At 41.8% G+C, this 23,997-nt stretch overlaps 1 protein-coding gene across 6 annotated transcripts in view; it reads right to left on the minus strand.

The window, feature by feature from the left end:
• The window catches only part of LOC119171634 (Sex peptide receptor), a 239,765-nt gene that overhangs the window by 8,136 nt on the left and 207,632 nt on the right, over positions 1-23,997 (minus strand). For 3 of the 6 annotated variants that reach the window (XM_075892196.1, XM_075892197.1, XM_075892195.1), the window contains one exon: positions 13,558-14,841. The exons of the other annotated variants lie outside the window; for them this stretch is intronic. In XM_075892196.1, coding sequence (XP_075748311.1) covers positions 13,646-14,841 — 1,196 coding nt within the window. In that variant the 3' untranslated portion in view covers positions 13,558-13,645. Of the gene's footprint in view, positions 1-13,557; positions 14,842-23,997 lie in introns of those variants that run through there. 6 annotated transcript variants of the gene reach the window in all.

The following is a 23,997-nucleotide window of genomic DNA, read 5'->3' on the forward strand; positions in this document are numbered from 1 at the left end:
TTGAATGCATCTTTAGCGTAATTTAGTAACGTTTCGCTCAATAAAATTACACCGCAGGCTCCTTAGCTCCGCAATATTCACGTAATATAATTTCCAATTGTACCTGGGATCTGTTGAACTCTTTTCGTGATGGTGATATTATTAGTAAACCTAGTCGTTCATAGGAGATGAATTCCCCACCGCGGTACTCGAATACTGACACGCAGGTCGCGGGATTGAATCTCATCTGCAGCAGATGCATTTTTGATGGAAGTGAACACAATGTAGGCCCGTGTGCTCAGATTTGGGTGCACGTTAAAGAAGCCCAGGTGGTCAAAATTTCCGGAGCCTGCCACTACGGCGTCTCTCATAGTCATATGGTGATTTAGAGACTTAAACCCCACATATCAATCAATCAGTATCTGAAGAACAAAAGTAGGCTGCTATGAGTACAACATGGCGACTGATGTTTACGCCGTGACCTGCAGTGGAACCATTGTTGCAAACTCGACGTAATCCTTGTCATCATTGCTTGGGAACAATTATGTTAGTTATCTTCTCCTACATAAACAAACATGTCTCCATCGCTTAGTAATAAAGTGAAAGATTATTAGCATAACTTAACACATTGACTTAGCACTGTGTATACTTCTGCAATGGCCTCGTGTCCGTGGTATATTTTTTTTTTACAGCAGAGCTGCTAGGGTTCACGTTGGCCATGTGTCATAGACCGAAAATTGCTATCATTATTAACTGACATGTACCAAATCAACACCAAATAATTCAGTACAGACCATTAACAAGAGAATCTGAAGCGTGTGGTCTCGGGGTTCCCAATGGCTCAGTCAAGCGTCTCTCTATTATCGCTTACGTCTGTAGATAAATTTTAATCCTTCTTTGCCATCCATGTATTCCCCTGTGAAAGTTTAGTGCACCAATGTGGCGTGTACTGAAATTAGCCTAGTTTTTGTGGCACATCCGCACAATAGGAAATGATACAGCACAGCTCCTAAGGTGGAAGGTGGCCGTCAGTCGAAGGTAGAAAATTATTATCATAAACTAACACGTGCTGCAATTACCGCCCAACAATTCTTGACAGCCCAGCAAATGGTTAACAGCAGTAGCTTAAACGTGCCCACCAGCTCTTCTGTTACCCAGCTTTCTGTAGACTAGTGTAAACTGCCTCTCTTTTTTTTCTGGATTGGATTGTTTACTGTCGATAGCAGTCGCATGGAGTGATTTCTTTATTCTTTACTTCTTTTCTACCGTCAAGTTTTATTTCTAATTATTTTCATTATTTCAATCGACAGGCGCCATGCTCCTGTTAAGGCAGTTGTCAGGCTCGCTCCCTCTTGCTATTTTGTTGTAATTTTTATGTGTATATGTATGCCTTCTCATATTACTTGGTACTAACAAAAATATTTTATGTAGTAGACTAGATATTCAAATTCGCATTCAGTTCAAGCATAGCAGTCAGCTTCTGTAATATGTAAATTTTTCCTGTGATGTTCCAACGCTGCGTGGTAGCGAGCCTTCAGGCAAAGAAGTCAAGCGGATACTTTTGAGAGAATAGAGTAGCTATCTTCTAGTTTCGCGGATAGACAATTTATTTCAAAGAAGCCTTAATAAGCCAATATATACAAAAATGTGAAATTAAGGAAAACGAACTCGCATAGAATAAGTGCAAAGCACAACATTCATGGAGTAAAGAAAATATTTTTATTGTCACAGCCTTAGTGAATCGCTGTACAGGAAAATACAATGTTTTTTCTTCTAATAAAAAGAAACGAACAAAACAGAGTGATCATTCGTGAACTGCAGAATAAGTAGTGACCTTTCTAATTGGCACACTGTTTTCTCTATTATCTGGCGTTCAGATCACAACATAAAATGCAGGTGTATAGGCTCACAGTCTAGTTCTTTCAATTTCGTCAGAAATTATTGAATGTGCAATAAGCTGCCGAGTGTACAGGAAACACCATAATTCGCAGGCGAAATGTGGACTTATGAGCGAACGCTCAAACAAACCAAGCACAAGAAACAAGGCTTTCGCATTGTGCTTATTAGTGAGATGTTTACTACATCCGCTCAGTGCTCTCTGTTTAACCCGTCACATTGGCCAATTGTTCGTGATGCCTAACTGCTCACCCGTTGGTCGCAGCGGCCGCATTTTCGATTGGAGTTAGAACTGAGTGCACAATAAGCAACCCTTGGTGGTCAAATTTTTCAGTAGCCCACCACTTCAACGTCCCTCATATTTATATGGTGGTTATGGGACGATAAACCCCCAAAATATTAACACTCCCAACTTTTCAAGGGACATTAATGTGCACTAAGGATATCTGCTTAGATACTATTTTCTTGCTTGAACGGTAAGTAGGTTTGATGCAGCGGTAATAAGTAGATATATGAAGAAGAAAACATTTTCTTTTATAACCACTACCAGAGTTCACAGAGTACTTTACATGTACAAAGCATAAAGCGCAATGACTACAGAGATGAATTATTTAATTAATTATTTATTGACTAAATAATAATGCACTTTATCAGTAAAGTTCCTTCGGGCGAAGTCTATTTTTTTAGAGACGTTTCTCTTTTACAAATATTTTAACAAGAATAAAACTTCACGAGCAACTTGAGCTGCCGACCATACAACTAAAATTCTGTGAGTGACACGCAAAATTAAGCAGACATACATGACATTCAGGCAAGGTCAGCATAGAAAAAGGTAATTTATGTGAGATGGTGTACGTGTGTAACAAAAATAACAAATACGACAAATGATAGCCCTTCTGCAGCGACCAACACAAAACGTCACGTGGCAATATGTCTATACATGTGTAGTTAATCGAACTGTATCCTGAGTGGTGCGTTTCTCACCATGCAAAGTTTACATGGGAATTCTTTTTTTTTTACATGGCTAGAAGTTCCTGTTAAGTAAAATCGTCACTTGAAGTCAAATTTAATTTTAAATTTTTGCTCTTCAAGTGTACTAGGATACAAGAGTAGGAGCTAGCCACAATGTAAGCATGCTTGCTGCCAAGCATCTCTCCATATAACCATAAAGCTGTTTCGCTTTACTTTGTTAAGCAAAATTATAGCCAATTACCATATGCACTGAATATGTTAGTGAAAGCGGTCCAAAAAGAAAAGGGCATTTATGAATTAAATAATAGTGGCTGAATTTTGAGCAGGACATGGATATCAGCCAAGTTACATTTTTGGAAAGCAGTGTAGCTTTCCCAGGAAATCCAGCACAATCTCTTGAGAAGCGCTTCGCTTTTTCGCTTCTACAAAGGGAAAAATGCAATGCATCTCAGGAAAAATTTCTTCGTGTGTTTTTTTTAAACCAAGCTTTTAATTGTTTCGGTAGTGATCAAAAACGCGAGAAAAGTAGCAGAAAAAAGTGCAAAATGAAATTGTTACTGCACGTGAATTCGGCCTCATTGTTTTGGTCATGATAGTTTGCCAGGCTCTAAGTGCGCGTGGCCTGTAAGTGCGCAAGGTGTGGAACGTTACGAGATTAATTTAGATGCAGATGTAGCTGATTTCATGTGACAACACACGCATTTCACTCTCAATTATCTTTCAACTAACAACCTTAGTACAGCCTTTATCGTATCTTTTTCCGTATATGCTGCACAAAGCACAATATACTGAGCTAATCTCGGAACGACAAAAATATGCACGAATTTCGGCGTGCAAGTTGGCTTCGCGGCGATAATTGCCGCTAATGCGAAAACCTGTACTCTATAAGAATACATGGGGCACTTTTTTTTAAGTTATCGGCACCCGCTGTTGCAATATAATGTTTATGGTGTTAGAAAGTCATCTCGAAGGTCGTGGGTTTGAATACCAGCTGCGGTAGCGGCATTTAGAAGCTAAACGCTCATGTACCTATAGATTGCTAGATGTCCATGCACTTCAGGCCTCTAAAAGGCCCATGCACTTTCTTGTAGTCGCACGTTAAGGAGCACCGGGTTGTAGAAATTTCCGGATTCCCCTAATCCCTGGTAATCCCTTGGTTGTTTTGGGGCATAAAGCCTCAACAAATTCATTTACTGTAAATTTTCCGGTGGTTTCTCCCTGGCGGTGCGTGTTATATATGCATGCTGGCTATGCACGAGCACATGCGGTAGTTGAGTGAATGTGTCATTTAGAGAAGTGCGCTTGCGAATTAGGCAGACGGTGTTTTACGTGGCACCTTTGCGTATGGGGCTAATTTAAGCTCTCTCGTTGGGTTAGTGCTGTTAGAAATGGCGACTTGGACTCAAAGGATAGACTGCATCATTGCAGGTATGTTGTTGCGTGTCTCCACTGTTTTTCATTGCTCCGGTGTACGTTGCTTCTTTGTGCATTACGCCAAGCATGTGAATCGCAAGAAACACGGGTGCAGTAAATGTACATGTAATCTACGAGTACAAAATCCGCTAATGAACGCACGTGGGTTGCTGTGCGATGTGGGTACCTGGTGGTTTCTGTACAAACAAGCATAGCAACGATGTTTTGTATGTTTAATTTTGGATTGCTTTGTTAAATGTAAAACAAAGACTAGAACAAAGTTCTATCATAACGAGTCGTGCCTAACTATAAATAAACAAAAGTATTTTTCTAGAAACATGGACCACACTCAATTTCCGAAGGTTGAGCACGTTAAGAAGTAAATGCTGAGAAAGGGTGATAGAAGTTGCTATTACTGTTGTATCACAAATAAAACTTAGGATATTTTCAACTCAAGAACAATATATTGGCGTCAGGGTTCTGAAAATGAAATATAATTAAACTTATGAACGGCTCGAACGTGACACTTTCACGTATTTCTGATACATACGTTTGAATTTATTATGACATAAAATTTAGTTGCACGCTGGGGTCGCATGGCAGAAAAAAGTCACGCTTGCAATTTGCGAACCTGTAGGAGCACAACTTTTCTACAATAGAAGCCATTGCGGTGCGAGCTTTACTTTTGGAAACGTTCCCTCAACCTTTTTAAAAAATATATAGTGTAAGCGCTAAACTTGCACATCAAAGTTGTGCCTCACAGACTTTCTGACAGATGCTTCTGCTGAAACGCCACATTTGATTCGTGTGGGGAATTATAAATCTAATTTTGTCATTATTCGTTCAGAAGCCGCTATAGATTTTAAATTTACCTGCATTTTCTCGTCATCATCGTAGTTGTCTATTAGGTGTAGCACTGTGGCGAGAATTTGAACATTAGAGGTCATAGTCATACCATGACACAACCAAGATTATGATACCACCCGATATTATCGGTTGGTAAGTATGTTTCCACTCGCCTATTATATCTTTTGCAATGATCACATTATCAAGCGAGAAAAACCGCGTACGTTGCGTTGCTTCTAAAATTGTTATTCAGTACTTCTTTCTGATACGCTAAGTATTACTGCATGTAACGTGTTGGTTGCTCGATCGACAACAACGTTGGATCTACATGTCTACATATATGCAAAAGCGGAATACCTTACCATTGTTTTAAAGTGAGCTAGAACAGAATATTTGCAATTTCTTACTTTCTAAATATATTTTTTCCGCAAGAATACGCTTTATCTGACCAAGAAGTATTCAAATGATGATAGTTCTTTACTATGTTCCACGCGTAGTAGCATACACTCTGCCTCTCTCAACCAGCCATACGAATACCAGTATATACGGTGCTCCTTGAATTCAATTGAACGAACAGTTCCCGCAAGAGCTCAAGAGCAATGTTCCAATGGCTACTTTACTTCAGCGTTGATGAGCACTTCGTATATTGCGCCGTGTGCAAATAACATGTTTAGAAAATACTTAGCCTAGGACCTTATTTTTTATCCGAGAACTATTCTTCAACCTGCAACAACGAAATCTATGAAAACATAACTTTATGAAAGATTGGAACAGCACAGATCATACCGGAGAGACTTTAAGCATTGACATACGCTGATTGATCGAGAAATACATCACAAAAAGATAAATGCAGAAAATGATGCATCCTCTTTTTTTGTAACTTCAGCTATCCTTCTTTGATTTGCAACAGACGTTTCACTTTTCTCAGTCTAGGTATTTAGTGCAATGTACTGCGCAACGCCCTCCCTTACCGTTATATAACAAAATTTTTCCTCATTTTAGGTCTGCCTACGACACAATAATACATTTGAGAGGAACTGAAGAGCTTAAAGCAAATAAACGGAGTACAGTTTATGGTGCTGGCGTGCTGATGGCAATGTGAGAGAACATAACCTGTGCAAAAATCGTATGTACAGCTATTTATGCAGCAAGCTTGTGCAGCCGTTCAGCTGTATAAGAGAGTGCAGTGGGATTTCAGGAGTCATTCTCAGCCAAACGTATAATATATTCATTGGCAACAAGCTTGCCTATCGGCACACGCACAAGCACACACACACACACACACACACACACACACACACACACACACACACACACACACACACACACACACACACACAAATACGCACGGCCTTTTTGGAAGCGTGATAAAGCAGATATAAAAAACAAGCACGTTCTGACGCCGCAGTTAAATGGTGGTTATGCCTGAGACAGCTCTTTCTGTTACTTTTCGAAAAATCACCAAGAGCCCAAGCTTGATATTACTACAGATGCGTCGTTGAGTCGCAGGAGTAAGTAACTACAACAGCACATCATTTAAAAAAAACAAGCATCAAAAACATCTAAAGGTGTATTTACATAGGTTCTCTGCAGTGTGTAAAATTGGCAGAGCCATAAAATTATTCATACGTTACATGACAACCACAAAATGTACAGTTTATCGTTACCCTCATTTAAGTTCATGACCGTTTACAGATGTAACAAGAATAACAGAAAGTACTGTGACTGTAAAGAAATACTACATATGAATTCTACACTATGAGCAGTAACAGCTACTTAGTTCCTTTGTTAGAGAACGAACGTAGTGTGTTAACAGAGTAGGGTTAGCCGAAAGCATCACTAGAATACCATAGCGCAGCCAATTAGCTATTTTTAAAAATTTTTTGTGGCACTTTTTTTTTAGATGTGTAGTGCAATACCCTTAAATATGCACAGTGAGCGACCAGTGAATACAACCGGTAATCATTTTAGGAGCTTGGCCGCCAAGCTTTTTATGCGTGTGCGCTATAGTCCGCGAGGTGAGCGCGAATGCTTTTGGCACGCTTCCTTCCTCACCGAACATCTTGTAAGCGAAGGCAGCGGAACGGAGAGCTCGCAGCGTGGCTGCAGGATAGGCCCAACCGCAAGGTCTCGCGGTGAGAGCTGGCGAGACAGAGGAAAGACGGCCGCGTCAACAGCAGTCGCAAGCCAGCACCAGCATCGACCTGAAGGCGGTGGCAGCGGCTCGCGCAGTCGAAGCAAAGCGGTTTCTCGACAGGTGAATCCCCAATGAGAGCCAGCGAAGCAGAAGCGGCACGCAAGCGGCAGCAAGAGAACCTCAAATCGGATTGGGTGCAGGAAGCACGTGCCGAAAGCGACCTCTACCTGAGGATGTTCGCGTCGACGCGCGCTTCAAGCGCGACTTCCTCGACCACTCAATTGGCCACGGCTCTAAGGACCACTTGCGGTTTGACAACAACCTCACCACCATCACATTCATCCGCAACGACCAGTCCCGCGCGAACACCATCGCCGTGCGTCAACGAGAGTTTTCTCTTGTGCAGTGCCTCCATCGGGACGTGCCCGAAGCAGCCGCCTATGACTCACACCTCAAGCGCTGGATTGTTAACAAGCCATCTTACAAAAAGCACGTCGTCAAGAGGATTTACAGATTGTCCCGATCAGTTCCGAGCAAGTTCCATCATCATCATTCACTTTTTCAATGGCAGACGTGCAGACATGAAATTGTCATAAAATACATGGGAATTCATCAGCAAGCACATTCAGTAGAATGTAGACACTACGAACTTCGCACAATACTTGATGTTTACTTATTCGCACTGTAATCATTCAGGCTGAGAAATAGTTGCTAAAGCCTGACATTCGTCTCCGCGTAACCGAAAGACAGTCAGAGGGCAACACTGTTAGCAGTGGGAAGCACTTTACAGAGGGGTGACGACGCTCCAAACTACGAGCACAAAAGACGATGAGTCGTGAGCGATGTTCGCTTGGTAACACAACACACACTGTACATTTCGCAGGTACTTTGTTGCCGCTCGAATGCTCTTTCCACTATAAGAGGCAGAAAGTTTTACACCGTTTAGGATGATTGGAATGACGATGCATAAAGGCGAGTCAGGCTACAACGTTAACGACACTCGTAATGAGAATGGCTGACTGATGTAGTGTTGTAAGATTTTGTTTTTTTTTTCATGCTTCATAATAGTTTTGGTGCAGTAAACGTGTTGACTTTCAGCCATGGTCAATAATCCCCTAGTTTTTCACGGTATTTTTCTCTCGGGTGCTTTGAATCCCTAAAATGTTGATTATAATGTCTTCGTCTCATCACTCAGGTTTGAGCTCTGGGAATGGCCACGAAGAGACTGAGCAAGTGTTGCCACCAGAGAACTCGCAACTCACTTTCATTCTATTTTTTTCTTTCCTTTTGTTTCTAGATTATAGTTATAGAGGCTCTGTGAAATGTTTCACTTTATTTAGCACCTTTCGGACGTATCGATATGCGGTTTAGGTGGCGGAAGCACGAAGAAAATGATTTGCATAAGTTGAAGTAATAATACCAGGCCGATCTACCCGCTGATGAAAAGACTACATTATTGATAAAAAAAAACAAAGCGTGGAAGTGTAGGCTTAGGCTAGCTGGTATGGTGTGCGAAACTGTGTTCGCGAATGAGACATTGTTCATGTACAATGTATTGTTGCGCATATGAATGAAAACCCCTTTAATTGTACTTGCCCCTCTAGCTTAGAAAGTAAGTAGAGGACGAGGTGAATGTTCAGCTAGCCGGCTGCTGCTAAGCTCGCCTTCACTACGTAAATAACGGCCCCTTTGAACCTTTATGGTCACCTTCAAGCGAAACAATATGAAGAACAGTGCAGTAACTTTTGTGTGTTGTTCCAATACTTGTGCTCAAAGATAAAAAAGATGTCTATGCCAACCCTTGGAAAGCTTATCTGTATGTACAAAATAACCAAAGTCATTAAATCTCCGGAAAGTGTCACTAGAAAAAACACGAACGGCATAATTTTATGATTATTAGTGGACAAAGAGAATTGCATTACAGTATTATCTGTACCAATTCAATCCGTATGTGAACGTGCCAAGTCTGGTTCATTTGTATTACGCGCTGAAGTGAAAGACAGTAGGGCATGTTCAAGAAATTCGAAAACCACGTTGTAAGCCCTGTTTGAATTTTTGTACTTCCACGGCCCTCTCAGACCCACCGAGGTAGCAAGAGAGCAAGACCTCGAGGAGCACAATGCACGAGGCTGAGGTAAAGGCCACGTCGCAATGAAAGCTCGTACTTTCTGCGTGGAGTCAGTATGATCGACTTTGCAGACATTTTCATTAAAGTTATCCTCCCTCCCTCTTTTACGAAGTTTGCTACAATAGGCATTCAGAATGCACCAATGGCTTGTGAACAGCAATAAATTTTGTGCATATCTACACGCAAGCTCAGTTAGCGGTCACTTAGTGAAAAAAAAATCTGGCTGGCGTGAACTCTTTCTTTCTTGGTTATCACTACTTCATTAATATATGCAACCGATAACTACATATTTAAATAACGGTGTAAAATTATTATAAGTTATCAAGCTCTGTAGTAGTTTCTGGATATGTTAGCTGTGGAGGCATGTAAAAACCAGCCTGGGGCTTTGACGTCCTCCTCCCCTGGAGCTTACTTTCACATTGAGAATTTTTTAATAGAGCAGAACACTGTGGAAGATTGCAATTTATAATTTACCGAGAGCCTATCCGCTTTAGCAACCTGACGGCCCTTGGTCGTGACGAAGATTGGATATTGTGCACCATAAGAACCAACAGCAATATCAAGCTGTAGTCAACAAAGCACGGCTCCTCGTCGTGCGAATTCCTGACAATAAAGCAGTCATTTCACGCCAAACGTCCCGGTAATTCTGGCGAACATCTCAAATGTGTTCGCGAAAAATTGTGCTCATTTATTGTATTGAAAACAGTGAGACAATAGAATTTTTCTCAGAGAAAAATTGTTTGGTCACGTGGCTGCCTTCTGAATTCACTCCCCGAAATGTCGTTTGGGTGTTGTTTGTAGAAAAAATTATTTATAAGTACCACTTTTTTTGTATACCGAATTTGGTCTACATGTTGAGTAAAGGTGTTTGTGTAAGTTGTTTGAAGCTGAGTAAATTTACCGCAATTTTACTGGCACCTATACCTCCAAGAATTTATCCAAATCGTGTTCTGTTTGCGTTTTTTTCTATTGCAATTCTGAACTTTGTATAAATATCTGAGCAGCAAATGCTGACTTCAAAAAGATATGTTTTGAGGCAAAAGTATTTGCAAACCTGTCAACCTGCTAAACTTTACAAGAAAAAAAAACACAATTTTCGCAAAGTCGGCGTTTTTGTTTATATTCATACGAAATTTGCACCATGTGTTGGCCCAATTAAAAATCACCTCTAAAGCAAAAGCAAAAGCAAATAGACAGTTCTTTTCATAGGACAAATTTTATTATTACAATTTTTTTGTTTTAAACAATCAAAAAATTTGAACATTATCACTGACGGCAATGAAAAATTTCAAGGCGGTAGCTGTCGTACGACCAAATGGGAAGATAGGCGCCAATGGGAAAGTTCAAATATTTTCTTCTTCCTTAAAACAAAAATATTTAATGATAAGATATTCCATTTAAGAAGAACTGTTTATTTGCTTTGATTATAAAGTTATTTTTAATCAGGAGACCACATGGTGCAAATAGCGTCTCAATATAGACGAAAATGACAATTTTGCGAAATTGATTTTTTATTTTTTTTCAAAATATATTTTCTGTGAAGCAAGTAATTAATACTCAGATGTTCATACAAAAAGCAGTATTGCAATAAAAAATGCAAACATAACACATTTTGGCTAAATTCTTGGAGGCGTATGTGCCAGTACGATTGCACTAATATTACTGAGCTGCATATATCTCAAGCAAAAGCCTTTACTCGATATGTAGACCAAACTCGGTATGAAAAAAATAAGAAGCGGTAAATTTAAATAGTTTTTTTTCCACAAACAACACCCAAACGATATTCCGGGAAGTTCAGAAGACAGCCACGTGAGCAAAAAAAATTTTTTTTTGGAAATATTCTGCCATTTTTCAGCTTTCAATGTAGTAAATCAGCACAATCTTTTTTAAATATATTTGAGATGGTTGCCAAAATGGCTGGGACATTTTGAATGGAATAACCCAGCACGTTTTACTTTTCCTTTTACACTGACAATTCATCAAACTACACAAATAGTACGCTGTTTGCTGCAACCTCATCATCACGTTTTAATACCATTCAGGCAATGGCGTTAAAGATAGAGCTAGTCTTGTTGAAATATTGCCTTTGTTAGTTGTTACTGTCATTTTATTTTCTGTCACATTTGCTCTAACAATGTCAAGCTGCATAATAGCCTTCAAAACTGCCCGTATGGCACCTGAAACAGCCGTCTTGAAGTAAGATAATTTACCAGCTTCTATTGTGTTTTCACACTTCTTTTCAGAAACTGAGTGATTTGGGTCAGTTGTTGGTTGCCGGAATTTTCCAAATGTGGAAGAAACTAAAGACTTTGTACCTAATAGAGCTTAAAGTCAATCATTGTGTCATTGTAGTGAAAAGCTTCCGTAAAAATACCTCTGTAGAACCTGGCGTTTACACAGTGGACTAGGAAAAGTCTTACGGGCCCATATAGTAACCCTGCGTCTCCATGCAACAAAGTCTGCAGAGATTCTGCAGAATGAAACATATTTTAATAGACTTAGAACTTTCCCTAGTAAAATAATTTGCAGTAAAAACATCGTACTCGATGTATCAGGATTAGAAGACGCTCATATGAGTGTGGTTGGCACGGCTGTGGATAGAATCCTCCTCCTCGTTCGCAGCAGCTTTAGCCTCCATGGCGAGTCATGACGAAAAACGTATCTCACAAGAGTGCACAATCACTTTGGAAAAGACGCGAAGAACTTCGGTTTTATGAACGTCGTTGGTTCTTGTCCCAATACATAAGAAACGGACTCTGTGCAGAGCACAAATGCGTTAGTCAACCACAAAGTCCGTAAGCAGCCTTTTAAAACTTACCGTCAGTCACTAGCAGGGATATCAACCTACCTAATGTGACCGACAGCAAGGTAGGATCAGTCAGGAAGGATGACCTTTGCACTTAAATCGCGCGCCCGGTGATGAGGATACTTCTCTGTGCCACAACGGTACGTGTTTACACGTGCTATCACCCGCTGAACAGTACTATCGATCATTCGCGTCTTCAAATTGTGAAAAGGGTAAGTGTTTTCATGACTGATTTGGTCACCCACTCATTAAACCTTACCGTTCTGCTCTATGCGCTTTGCAAAAACACGTGTATTCTAGAAAAAGTGTATAATTGCGATGATGCGAAAAATGGGTTTTGTTTATAGCCATGGCTTCAGAAGTTACACTACCTCATGATTTTGTGCCAAATATGAATGTGCGCCGTCTGGCATTGTACGGTACCTGTAATACAGGGTGTTTAAATAAAAACGTGTACAATGTTCTTAAAAATCAGAAAAAGGCGCTATTCGCTGGCTGTTTCACTGTTGCTTTTTATCTAGTAACAGGCATCTTAAGAGGGTGGAAGATGTTACTTGGAACAGTAATTAGGGAAGTTAAAATAATTACAGTTTAACTATTGGAGTTAGGGAGATAAGCCATACGGGAGAACTGAAGTCCTTCATGTGAAAAACCAGTTGCCGCTTTGATATTTTGGAAAAGCGGCCTATAGTAATAACTGCGAATTAGTAAAATTCTGTCTAGGTTTGCGGCGAAACCAAAACCGAAACACAAAAGTACGCAACTGTAATGAGGAAACGTTGTTATATCAACATCAACCAACTTTGTTGTGTGGGTATGGGCTCGCGATTGCAGCATGCATGACGCACATACGTTATCGAACGGGGAAGAACTGCACCACTGTGACTGCTGTTTTGAACAGTGACGTCCTTGTAGTTGTCCTCTTTGTTGCGCTCTTCGGCCCATTGGTTTCGGTTTCACCGCAGAATTCAGAAGAATTTCATTAATTCGTAGTTATTACTAGAGGGCGCTTTTCTGTAATCGCATAACGGCAATGGGTTTTTCGCATCAAGAACTTGAATTCTTCCTTTTGAATTCACTGCCGAACTCCAATAAATAAAAATGTTACTATTTAATTTTCTAATTACCGTTCCAAATGATGTCTTCAACCTTCTTAAGATGTATGCCGCTACAGAAAAAGTAACGGTGAAGGCATCGAGCAAATAGCGTCCTTTGGAGATTTTTAAACAGTATTGTACATATTTCTTGAAACCTCCTGTATATTACTTCGATATAGTGTCACGCACAATATCCTACTACTCTCTTTTTCTGTTGTGTTTTGTCTCAGAGGTTAACTGCAGACCAGTGTTTACATCACTGAAAAAGACATAGTCAAACATATACACAATCACCACACTAATGCTTTTAGTTCTGGCAAGATACTGCACACATTGTCATGACAACTTGGTCGTTCACCTATAAAATGTTACTACAGCAACGTTTCATTGGCCGATGGACGAGGGCCATTTATCATCGAGTATCGTGAAGAATTCTCGCGTCTGTTTATCACAGATCCTACGAGGAAAAGGTCTTTGAACGTTTCTCTAAACTGCCTGCTCATGCCGCAGTAGATGGCGAAGTTTACGGGGTAGCTAAGCATAATAAAAAAGTTGCTAAACAAGATGACTATGTTGAGTGATTCGTAGGATACAGTACGAACACGAATGGTGTTTATAAGAACGTGTAAAAGAACTGTCACAACGAGCGGTATCTCGACAACAAGAAACACCGTGACAACAATGATCAGCATCATCGTGGTGCAGTTTCTATCCCTGTGTCTCTTGGAGTCGCTCTTGCGTCGAAGCTCTTGGAAAAGCCTCAATCGCTTGTTCCGGGCGCGCTTGAGGGCCTTGAACAGAAGCAGATTGAGCACTACTAGCGCAGTGCACGGACCGGTGTTGACAAAGATGACCTTGAAAGCATAGTAGGCGATAAAGTAGGCGTGCTCAGCGAACACTGTCCTGACCCAGGACGCTGTTCGCATGCTGCAGCCCCACAAGACCTCATCGTTCCACCGGAACTGGACATCCTCGAAAGTTCTGTCGAAGAAGCGGGGCAGCTGATGGGCAAAAGCCAAGGCCATGATCCAGCACATGGCTCGTGTAACGTTCGGCACCGTGCACCAGTCCCTCGCACGCGCTGGCCGACAGACGTAGATGTAACGCTGACCGGCCAGAAGCAAGGTGAGCCAGATGGACGACGTGTGAAAGAAGTTGGGAATCACTTCGTGCATGCTGTTGTACGCGTAGCAGGCCGAAGCTGGCGTGATCATTCTCTCGTAGTTGCCCAATGAGTAGATGTAGAAGTACCAAGGGGAAGGGACGAGCAAGGTCAACATGTCGCAGATTGCCATTCCGAGAAGCACTATGTTGGTGGGCGTCCGCATGTGTCGCTGTGAGAGTACAACCACAATAAGCGTGTTCGCGATAATAGTGACGACTAGGAGCAGCGGCATGGCGTAGCCTAGAAGCGGCAGCGTGAACTGTATGGGCGCTTCTCGGCTCGTGAGGTTCAGGAGACCCGTCACGTTGGCGGCAAGAGGAACCACGTCAGCGTCAAATTCTTGATTAGCGCCTGGCGCCGAACTGCTGTCCCCATCTTGTGAGATGCCGTTCGTGTTTGGGCCTGAAAGGAAGACGAAAGAATTGTGGTACTTGAACAATTTACGAACACTTACAAAAAGAAAAACCGCCTTGGAACATACGCCTATCTACTCTCGTTTTCAAGGCATTTTGAAGACGACACATCTAGAAGCACGTATCGAGGCTAGGTGATTCAAGTGACTGAGTCCACTCATAATTTAATTCACCTAAATTAACAAGAAACGTTTACGAAGGTTAACAAAATAGAGCTTGACTCATGTCCGGTTAAACACGGTGTCTGTTTCTGTTATTCGTGAGGCGCTTTCACTTCAGCAGAGTCCTAAATTCAGTATCTAGGAATGATGCACTTACTTGCAAAATGTTCGCACGCAATTATGCCCGTACGTTTCTCCTGTTATTTATAGACGTTGATTTTTGCTAGTTATTGATTTACAGTTACTGACCCTGCCAGACAGACAAAACGTGCTTTGTCAAACAAGGCGCAAGTGACATGACTCACCAATAAAAATATTTCTATTACATGTAACTGCTTTCCCTCAAGAAAAAAAGGGTTCTATGTAAGTTATACGAATCACAGTTTCCTGGAAACACCACATCGGTCACTTCACCTATGAATATTATCGACAAGTTCGAGGTTAAAACGAGGTTTTTCAGATTCCGCGTTTCATCAATATTAGCAGTTGAACGTTTTTCTTTGTGTGTGTGTGTGAAAGGGGGGGGGGGGGGGTATATCGACCTTCAAATGCAACGTATACCCCTGTCACACGAGAAATATCATTTGAGTCTAATGACATTCGACACATCGAATGACGTTAGGAGACGTGTGCTGCTACACGGGAAGATATGTTATTTGTAAATGATGGCGATTTCAATTTCGCTAAGGTGGGACTGAACAAAAAACAGTCGCAGCGTGTGCAATAAATTTATTATGTATACTAAAGGTTATAAAAAATGTTTCCACATAGATGAAATTGAGGATGAAAGGTTATTTTACAGTTTTTTTAGGTATCCAAAGAAAAGGTCATAGCTCATACGAAGTCGAGGCGAGACTGGAGCCACTATCACTCTTGGGGTCATGCGACAAACGTTCAATAAGGCTGACATGGTAGAGTGCGAGGAAGCCGCTGCAACATCACGCGCCGATCGCATAAGAAGCGTAAGCCTTCGCGTTGCATTTGGCACGTCTCAGCTCTCCTAAGTAGTCCTCCCATTATCTCATCTTAGTGAAAGTTTCAGCTTCTGTCCAACAGACCCCCCCCCCCCCTTTTTTTTTTTGACGCAAGCTGCGTGCCGTTATCCACCTGCGTTGACGACATGGGAGACATGGCTTCTACGAGTCAGCTGGGGGCTACCTGACAGCCTAGGGGCGAGCGTAAACACCCCGAGCACATGGCTGACATGGCCAACATGGCCGGCGACGTTTTTGAGAATGTCGCTGTGAACGAGAATATTCAAATTTTTTTCTAACGGCTCAGTAGAATTGTATGCAAATAATTTAAACAATACTTGCAAATAAAGCCATAGTAATACTTGTTATTATTTATTAACCCTTCCATATGTAATCTGCTCGCGGCTCTCTTCCGGCGAGAGTACATTTTTGCGAAGAAAACTCACTCGAATGAGTTCGGCTAGCTCATTGGTTTTCTGAAGTCATTTTCTTTGAATGAAATTAGACGTCCCCGTGTGACAGCCAACTAATTTCATTAAATGTAAATGTCATTGAGTGCAAATGACATTAAACGTTCTCGTGTGACAGGGATATCAGTGTGTAGAACAGAAGACCAAGCTTGACACATCAATCTTTTTCAGTGAAATTGTAAATTTCAGCTTCATGTTTTTTTTCAATACATTTACTACCATATTGAATAGGTTTACTTATGGATATTGACAAGTAATAGGTATTTATGTATTCGACGCCCATGATATGTCTCTTTTCTTTCTTCGCTAGAGCAAAACAAGCTGGTTCGAAATTGCTTAACGCTTTCCAACATACTCGCAAGAATGTTTCAACAGTAAATTTAAAATTTTCTTTCTTCTACTGGCCGACTCGATAGATATTCGGATCATCAACTAAGAGAATGTGGGAACACAATGACATTGCATTTGCTCAGTCAGTCTAGCAGCAGAAGCTTTCTTGTGGTTTTCACTATAGCAAGTGTCTACCAAACTACCCTTCAATAAGTCTGCTTCAAAGTGTTCTACTATACAAAGCAAGAGTTAATAAGAATTCAATTTAGCTTACCTGATGATTATCTTCGAGGCTCTGTCTTGCAAAGTCTTGAATTCAAACAGGTAGTTTTAGAAAGCGGCGACCCCTTTCATTGCCCACCTTATTGAAGACGCCGCGAGGTGACAACCACTGCTGCTGCCTAACCGAAACAAATGCAGTGCCACGCTTTCGAGGCACCCTGAAATTGGTGTCACGCATTAAAGTGAACATTCTTAAGCACTTTCTCGACACCATCAAACAACATAGCTGCTCTAAGAACATTCGAATAAGCGCGTGTGATGAAAACATAATGACAACTTCAGTATATGCAGCTTCCCCTATATTTCAATATACATACTATGTACACGGTGAAGCATTTACGGACGAAGCTAACGCACTTAATCCACGTGCATTCCTCGGCACTCTTCGAGGCTATGTGCACATGATGTACAAGTACGCTTGTGATGGTGGTATAATCTGTAATGTAATAATGCTGGAACGCTGCGTTGAGACGCCAGATATGCCAGCTGGCGCTACGTAATGACGCTACTTTCCTGTCATGCCACAACAACAACAAAAAAAAAATCTTGGACGCTATACCGGTGAAGGCAAGTTTGGAAACGTCTTTGATCGAAGCGAACGCTGGGTTCACCAAGAGAAAGGCTGAACTCACCACGGCTATTCTGAATAGGTTGTTCTAACAACCCTATCATGTGTGTGTCCGGTTACTGACGTGTTCCTGACATCTCAATTTACAGAGAAAACGTCTTACGCAATGAATATCTATAGAAAGTATACGATTTGATTTCCTAAAAAAACCAAATGAATTCTAAGCGATGCTGCAATGTATTCTGCGGGCTCGGCTGGACTACTTTGAATTCTTTATTGCCACAAATAAATTGCGTTTGAACACCACTGCAATTCGACTCGTGAAAATGGAGCAGTCATGGCAGGGATTACAACCGTGATCCCGTACTCAGCAGAACAATAAATTCCATAACCACTGCAATAGAGCGGTTGGGATTATCGCAACGTGCCCACTCGTTTCCACCTCCGTTATCCAGATGTTTTTATACCATCATCTTCAGTGGCAGCCCCAACTTATTTCCAGCCATAGAGAAGCACTCGCATCGGTTGTAGATGTACCAGCTATATTGCTAGACAGGTTCAAGAGCAGATCACTTCTGCGTTTTTCTGTTTTCCGGTTGTATGCGATACATTCAGGAATGGGGGAATCCATTTTGCAAGCATCACTGCGATTATGTGCTTTCCGGCGGAAACAACACTGAGCTGTAGTGCACGTTTCCGGGCTCAGCCACGTGCCCTTTCTCGCGCGACATTCTTCGCAGACGAGGCGGACCCCGAGAAGCAGCTAAGGCCGCTGTACGCACCTCTCGTGGCCTCTATACGTGGAAACTGACGTGCGCACATCAAGAAAAGGTAGCAAGGCCGGCTCGTACATTCGAGTGTATGCGCGTACATTAGATACTACATCACTCACGCATGCCTCCTCTTTGCCGCGTACCTGAAAGGGACATCGGGTATGTGGCCGTCTCGTTCTACACCGCTGTGACAGCTCGGGACAAATACCTCGCTCCGAAACGCAGCCACCTCGCGCCTTTGTCTACGAAGATACGGGGAGAAATGAAAGCTTCCGGGGCTTTGGCGAAGATGCACTGGTGCACATAGGAGGCCGGTCGCCACGAGCTCTTCTCGCTTTCGGCACCGCAGAAATAAAAAAAAAAATAGAATGATGGCTGAGCCCGTGGCTAGGGTAATGTGGAAATGCCACCCATCTCACTGAGAGATCGGAAACGTCCGGAGCAGCGAGACGCCCGAATACACGCATGCTCTCTGGCCACGCCCTCTCGGCGATGGAAATGTTTCTAGAGTCGAGAATTCCGAGAGATGGCTCGTCTTCTCTAATATTTCTTGTATTCGGGCATCACCTATACTTTGTTTTGGTAACATCGTTTCACCTGATAGTGCCTACAATAACAAGCCCCACGTCTGCAATAGATCCGAATGTCCCTGACAGCTGTGTTGTTTTATGCAAAGTCGGGCACCTTGTGAAACCAACTCAATAGGTGTGCAAACTTCACCACCTTAAGCGTGGGCACTGATTATAGTGGTATATCTTGATTTTATTTGTGCAGGCTCATAGGTCGTACGTAACCAGCTGTCTTTTTTTTTCTATTTTACCCTTATAGGCTGCTGTAGAGTCAGAGCAGTACTAGCTATGTTAAGAACATATTAAGGGCTTTTTTCCTGTTGAACACAGCCGTAATGAAATTCAACAGGAAATGAAGCAAGGCAAGGCACTTGAGACATTATTTTTTGTCTTTTAAATGTATACAACCAATGCCTTTCCCTTTGCGGTTCTTTGCTTCATTGTGTATTGATAGTCACTGCAATCGATGTTAGTGTCTTATTAATACAGAAGCTGGTAAGGAACTAGGCCGTGTCATTTTGGTATTTCAATAATTTGTCTAACAACTGCGATAATGTTAGCTGTGCGATGGAGAAGAAAAATGTCAAAGAGAAAACATATATGCGTAGACTGTGGTAAATGAATTGACCGTGAAAGAATTAGGGCACACTCACAGGATGCGTTCAAACAAGCGAAAATTTCGCTAGTATCAAAATGCTCTCAACGCCTCAATGCACGTGGTTGTCAAAATCCAAAGAAACAATGGCATATGCAGAAAACTGGGCTGTGTAAGTACGTATATAGCGTTACTTTACTTCATGTGGTGGTGAAGTGGAAAGGGGGGGGGGGTCACAGAGATGATGAGTATTTGTGTTAATGGAAGGGATTATAAGTGTGCGTAGGTACGTGACCACTTCAATACAAGAAAATGCCAGGCATGCGAGGAGCGCGCAGCACAGTCACAGCAATACCTGAAGAGCGGCCTTTCAGAGCCTTTTATTATCGCTGTTTGGGTAACTGCTACAACTACACTTGCTGGGTACCCACTATGCCATATGTAAGGAAGGAAAGAAGGCAGAAAGAAGGGAAGAAAGAAAGAAAGAAAAGGAAGGAATGAAGGTAGGAAGAAAGGAAGGAAGGAAGGAAGAAAGGAAGGAAGGAAGGAAGGAAGGAAGAAAGAAAGAAAGAAAGAAAGAAAGAAAGAAAGAAAGAAAGAAAGAAAGAAAGAAAGAAAGAAAGAAAGAAAGAAAGAAAGAAAGAAAGAAAGAAAGGAGGAGACGCCACGGACCATTTTTCGCGATTTTCAATGAATAAATGAAAATGAAAATCTCCTTCTCACGCGAAAAAAGAAAGGGTTGGTTTGAGACACTAGAAGGGACAATATTTCGATCCGTGCAGTCATCTCATTTCATGTTCTGGTAGTTGTCGGTCTCCTTAAGCTGAAATAAATACACGCTATTAATTTACACAGTTCATGAACTGTAGGCAAGAAGAAAGACAGAAAGCTTTATAATGAAAAAAACTTAGCCAGCTCCTCTTGACGGAAGTTGATGAGACAGCGAGGCTAGTGGCGTACAGTGGGGTTGAATGATGTGGGCGGCTCAAGTGGGAGGAGAAGTGGTGGGATTATGGAATAGAGGGAGTGGTACATATCCGTAAAAGGTATCTACCCACTGCTGTCGCTAAACCTCGCTGCATTATACGATTTACGGCGGTCCCCGGACATGAAAGTCTTCACAAAGAAGAGCTTAACTCTTACAGTAGAGAAGCCTGTTCGTGTGTGTAAGAGTGCCCAAATGCCACTGCCTGGAGAGGAATGTGAGTGAGGGTAGAAAGGCCCTAGGTGAAGGAGGCCAGAGAAAAGCAAGTAAAACAAAATAAAGTACTGTGGTCATGCGCATAGACCAGGTAAACATCTGCTTTCCTTACAAGTGAGCACATATCGACGCCCATTGACCTGTGTGTGCAACGAGCTGCATTTTGGGAATTCCTCGCAAGCCGCCTTTGAGACATGGTCAGACCCCTTTCTTTCGCTAACAATCTTGTCACAATCCTTCACAGAAACCGATAACACGCCCTACTGTTGAATCAACCAACACCTTCAAGGCAAGAAAACAATAAATGGCCTGATAAAAGAACCCTTTATGTAGTTTAGCTTCTATTCATACCGAATCGGCAGAACAATAAAAAGCCTGAATACTTTAAAACTTGTATGAAGTTCAGTCTAAATAGGATGAGAGCGTACTGTGCAAACAAAGTTTGAGAAGTTTTGTTTCTTGCTCCACGAAAGTTTCGTGGGTGCAATTAGGACCTACGTTTCAAGTATTTGTTTAACATCGACATCTAAGAGCCTCAACCATAATTAATGACGCGAAAAAACTACGTAAAACAAACTTTCACATTTTTCTCACCACATTTCACCCAACGCATGCTTTGCTACTGCTTCTAGAGTCGGCCTAATTTATTTCTTCATGTAAGTGTGTGATGGACACCGACATATGTGCCATCTAGTATGTTAGCGATTTTTTTCCTTTCATTTCTTTTATTCATTATTCATCTCCCCAGAGCAGGGTAGCTAAGCGGACGTGCGTCTAAGGGGTTTCTCCTTTCTTTTTCTGCCTCTTCAAATGTGGGCTTACACATGTGTACTTTGATGTTCAAATAAGTTCGCAAACTCAGATTATCCTTGTTAGGACACCTTTACGTCTGAGTCTGAAAAATATTTTTTTTACGCAAGAGTAACAGCCACATATCTATGGGAATTTGAAAATATGACCTGGTATATATTGAACTATATGATTCTTCATTATCTCATTCTTTATTCAACTATGATCCGAGGATATCTTTCAAGTGGGCAGAGAGCGGAAAGGTCAAAATCATTAGAAAAGGATTTCACATCCATGGTATACTGCCTGGCAACCACAAGCGAGTGCCTTTTTCATGTGTATGTGATAAAAGGCGACCCTACAGAGCTTTTATTTCTTTACTTGCTATGCAGGATTGCTTCTAAATCTAGTCTTTTGTGTGTCTTCCTACTATACGTAAGCCATAAGTACTGATTTGCGTGTACCAGTTCGAAGTGTCTGTTCCCCTGAGTTGATTGCTCATAGATGTTCATGGCTTTTTAGTGGAGGTTTGAGCGTTTAATTACGAGTCTGGACAAGCCCCCGTTATGTGGTATGCATCTGCCTACGTACATGCAAGGGAGCAGTATGTACATGTGGTACCTAACGGTAAGTGCGACCACGCCTATTCTGGACGATTGTTTACAGTGTGGCGCACCGTGGCGTTTTCCGTCGGTACTGCCATGCGCAGATCTTCATCGTTATTTGGTGCGTTAACGATATTTCACCTCCATGTCTTCTATTTTAGTGTTTTACTGTATCCATTCTGAAGAGTACCACTTTATTTATCTGTTCGCCACTTTCATAAATGTATTAAAATAAATAAAATAGGTTTAAAGCAAAAAGAGACATCTCCTGTGCTTTACAACACATACCAACCTAAGAGAAAGTACACAATGCTCACGGTTAGCTTCTTAGAGACCCACAGAAAAGTCAACACATCAAATGCATGAGCGAAAAGCCTCAACCACGTTTAATGAAAAAGAAAGACTTGTATCATCGAAAGCACCAAACGCAAAAGGTTTTTTTTTTTGTCACTGAGTGGCTCAACTCGGCCTCGTCTTAGCTCAGGCATGGTATTGCTGTTTATGAACTCGCTTTAACCCTCAACCATTAAGTCTTGCAGATCGCATTACACATGCATGCAGAGATGCTCTTTTGTTCTCTTTATGCATCATCCCAAGGACACAGTAACAACTGCTGTGCCATCAGGCACGCATCATCCAAACTTCCGGGTGCGTGGATGCAGGCGAATTTGCGGAGGCGGGCCGATGTAGGGCAAGTACAAGTGCCGACGCTTGGCGCCTGCTTACACGCGCGGTTCTTTACGACGCCTCGTTTTTGTCTCCTTTAAGATAGTGAAGGCGAGATCAATTTATTTATTCGTTTTTGCTTTTGGTCATGCGCAAGAGCACCAACGGACGAGCGCACTCTCTCCGGTGCAGCTTGAGTACTCTCTCCACTGCTGAATATTTATCAGCCGACATTGGCTGATATGCAGCTCCTCAGAATCTTTCGCTGCGCTTCCGCAAAGTCATGCGACGTGGCGCATAGATGCCTGCCCTCCGAAGAGGAACGACATCTGCAACCTTGTGGACTCTTATTCTCATTAAACTTCCATGTAGTCTTGAAAACCTATGGTAACGGCAAGTTCAAAGTCTTCACGAAGATGTTCACTAAGTCGTGTTCAAACTTGTGATGTCACGATACTTGTCCAACATGCCTTCTACGTGGTTGCTTTCTATCCCGGTATCATAGTTACGTAAATATATGTAAAGAAAAGCTTTCACTCATCTTGTGGCAGTTGTATAAAAATGCCAATAACGGGAACTTGAGGGACGTGTCAGCACGTGTTTTTCTTTTTACAGCGAACGCTATTATGAGATCACAACACAGGTCACACGAAGCACCGTAGTTGTCCGCCGCTGCCGGTGTTCGTAACCAGTACGGCACACAATAAGAAAAAAACTCAAATAAGAAACATTAAAGACATGTGCGACACAGTGAGATTCAAACCCTGGTCCACTATACTTGCCAGCCCAGTATTTTTCCGTTGAGCCACGCCGGTGCTTGGGATTCGTTCGCAAACTTTCCCTAGAAAGGCGTTATGTCGGGAAAGGAATCGCGTTACTATGAGTAATGAAGCGTTTTAAACACAGCAATGAAATAACCAGGCATCTCACAATGCGAATCGTGTAACGAGTGGGTCGTCCAATGCTTCAACACATTACAAAGGCTTGTTCTTCATCACTTATGAACTGTGGCACATACCCACTTCAGGATAATTCTTCATCATCGTCAGCGACTGAATCCAACACAAAATTTGTTGAAAGTGTTTAGCGGATACCACGCTTCTCCGAAAAATGACGAAGGAAAGCAAAGTTAATAGCGTCCTACTATGCAGAAATCATGAAT

Source organism: Rhipicephalus microplus, chromosome 4, assembly GCF_043290135.1.
Source record: "Rhipicephalus microplus isolate Deutch F79 chromosome 4, USDA_Rmic, whole genome shotgun sequence".
Taxonomy (NCBI): Eukaryota; Metazoa; Arthropoda; class Arachnida; order Ixodida; family Ixodidae; genus Rhipicephalus; species Rhipicephalus microplus.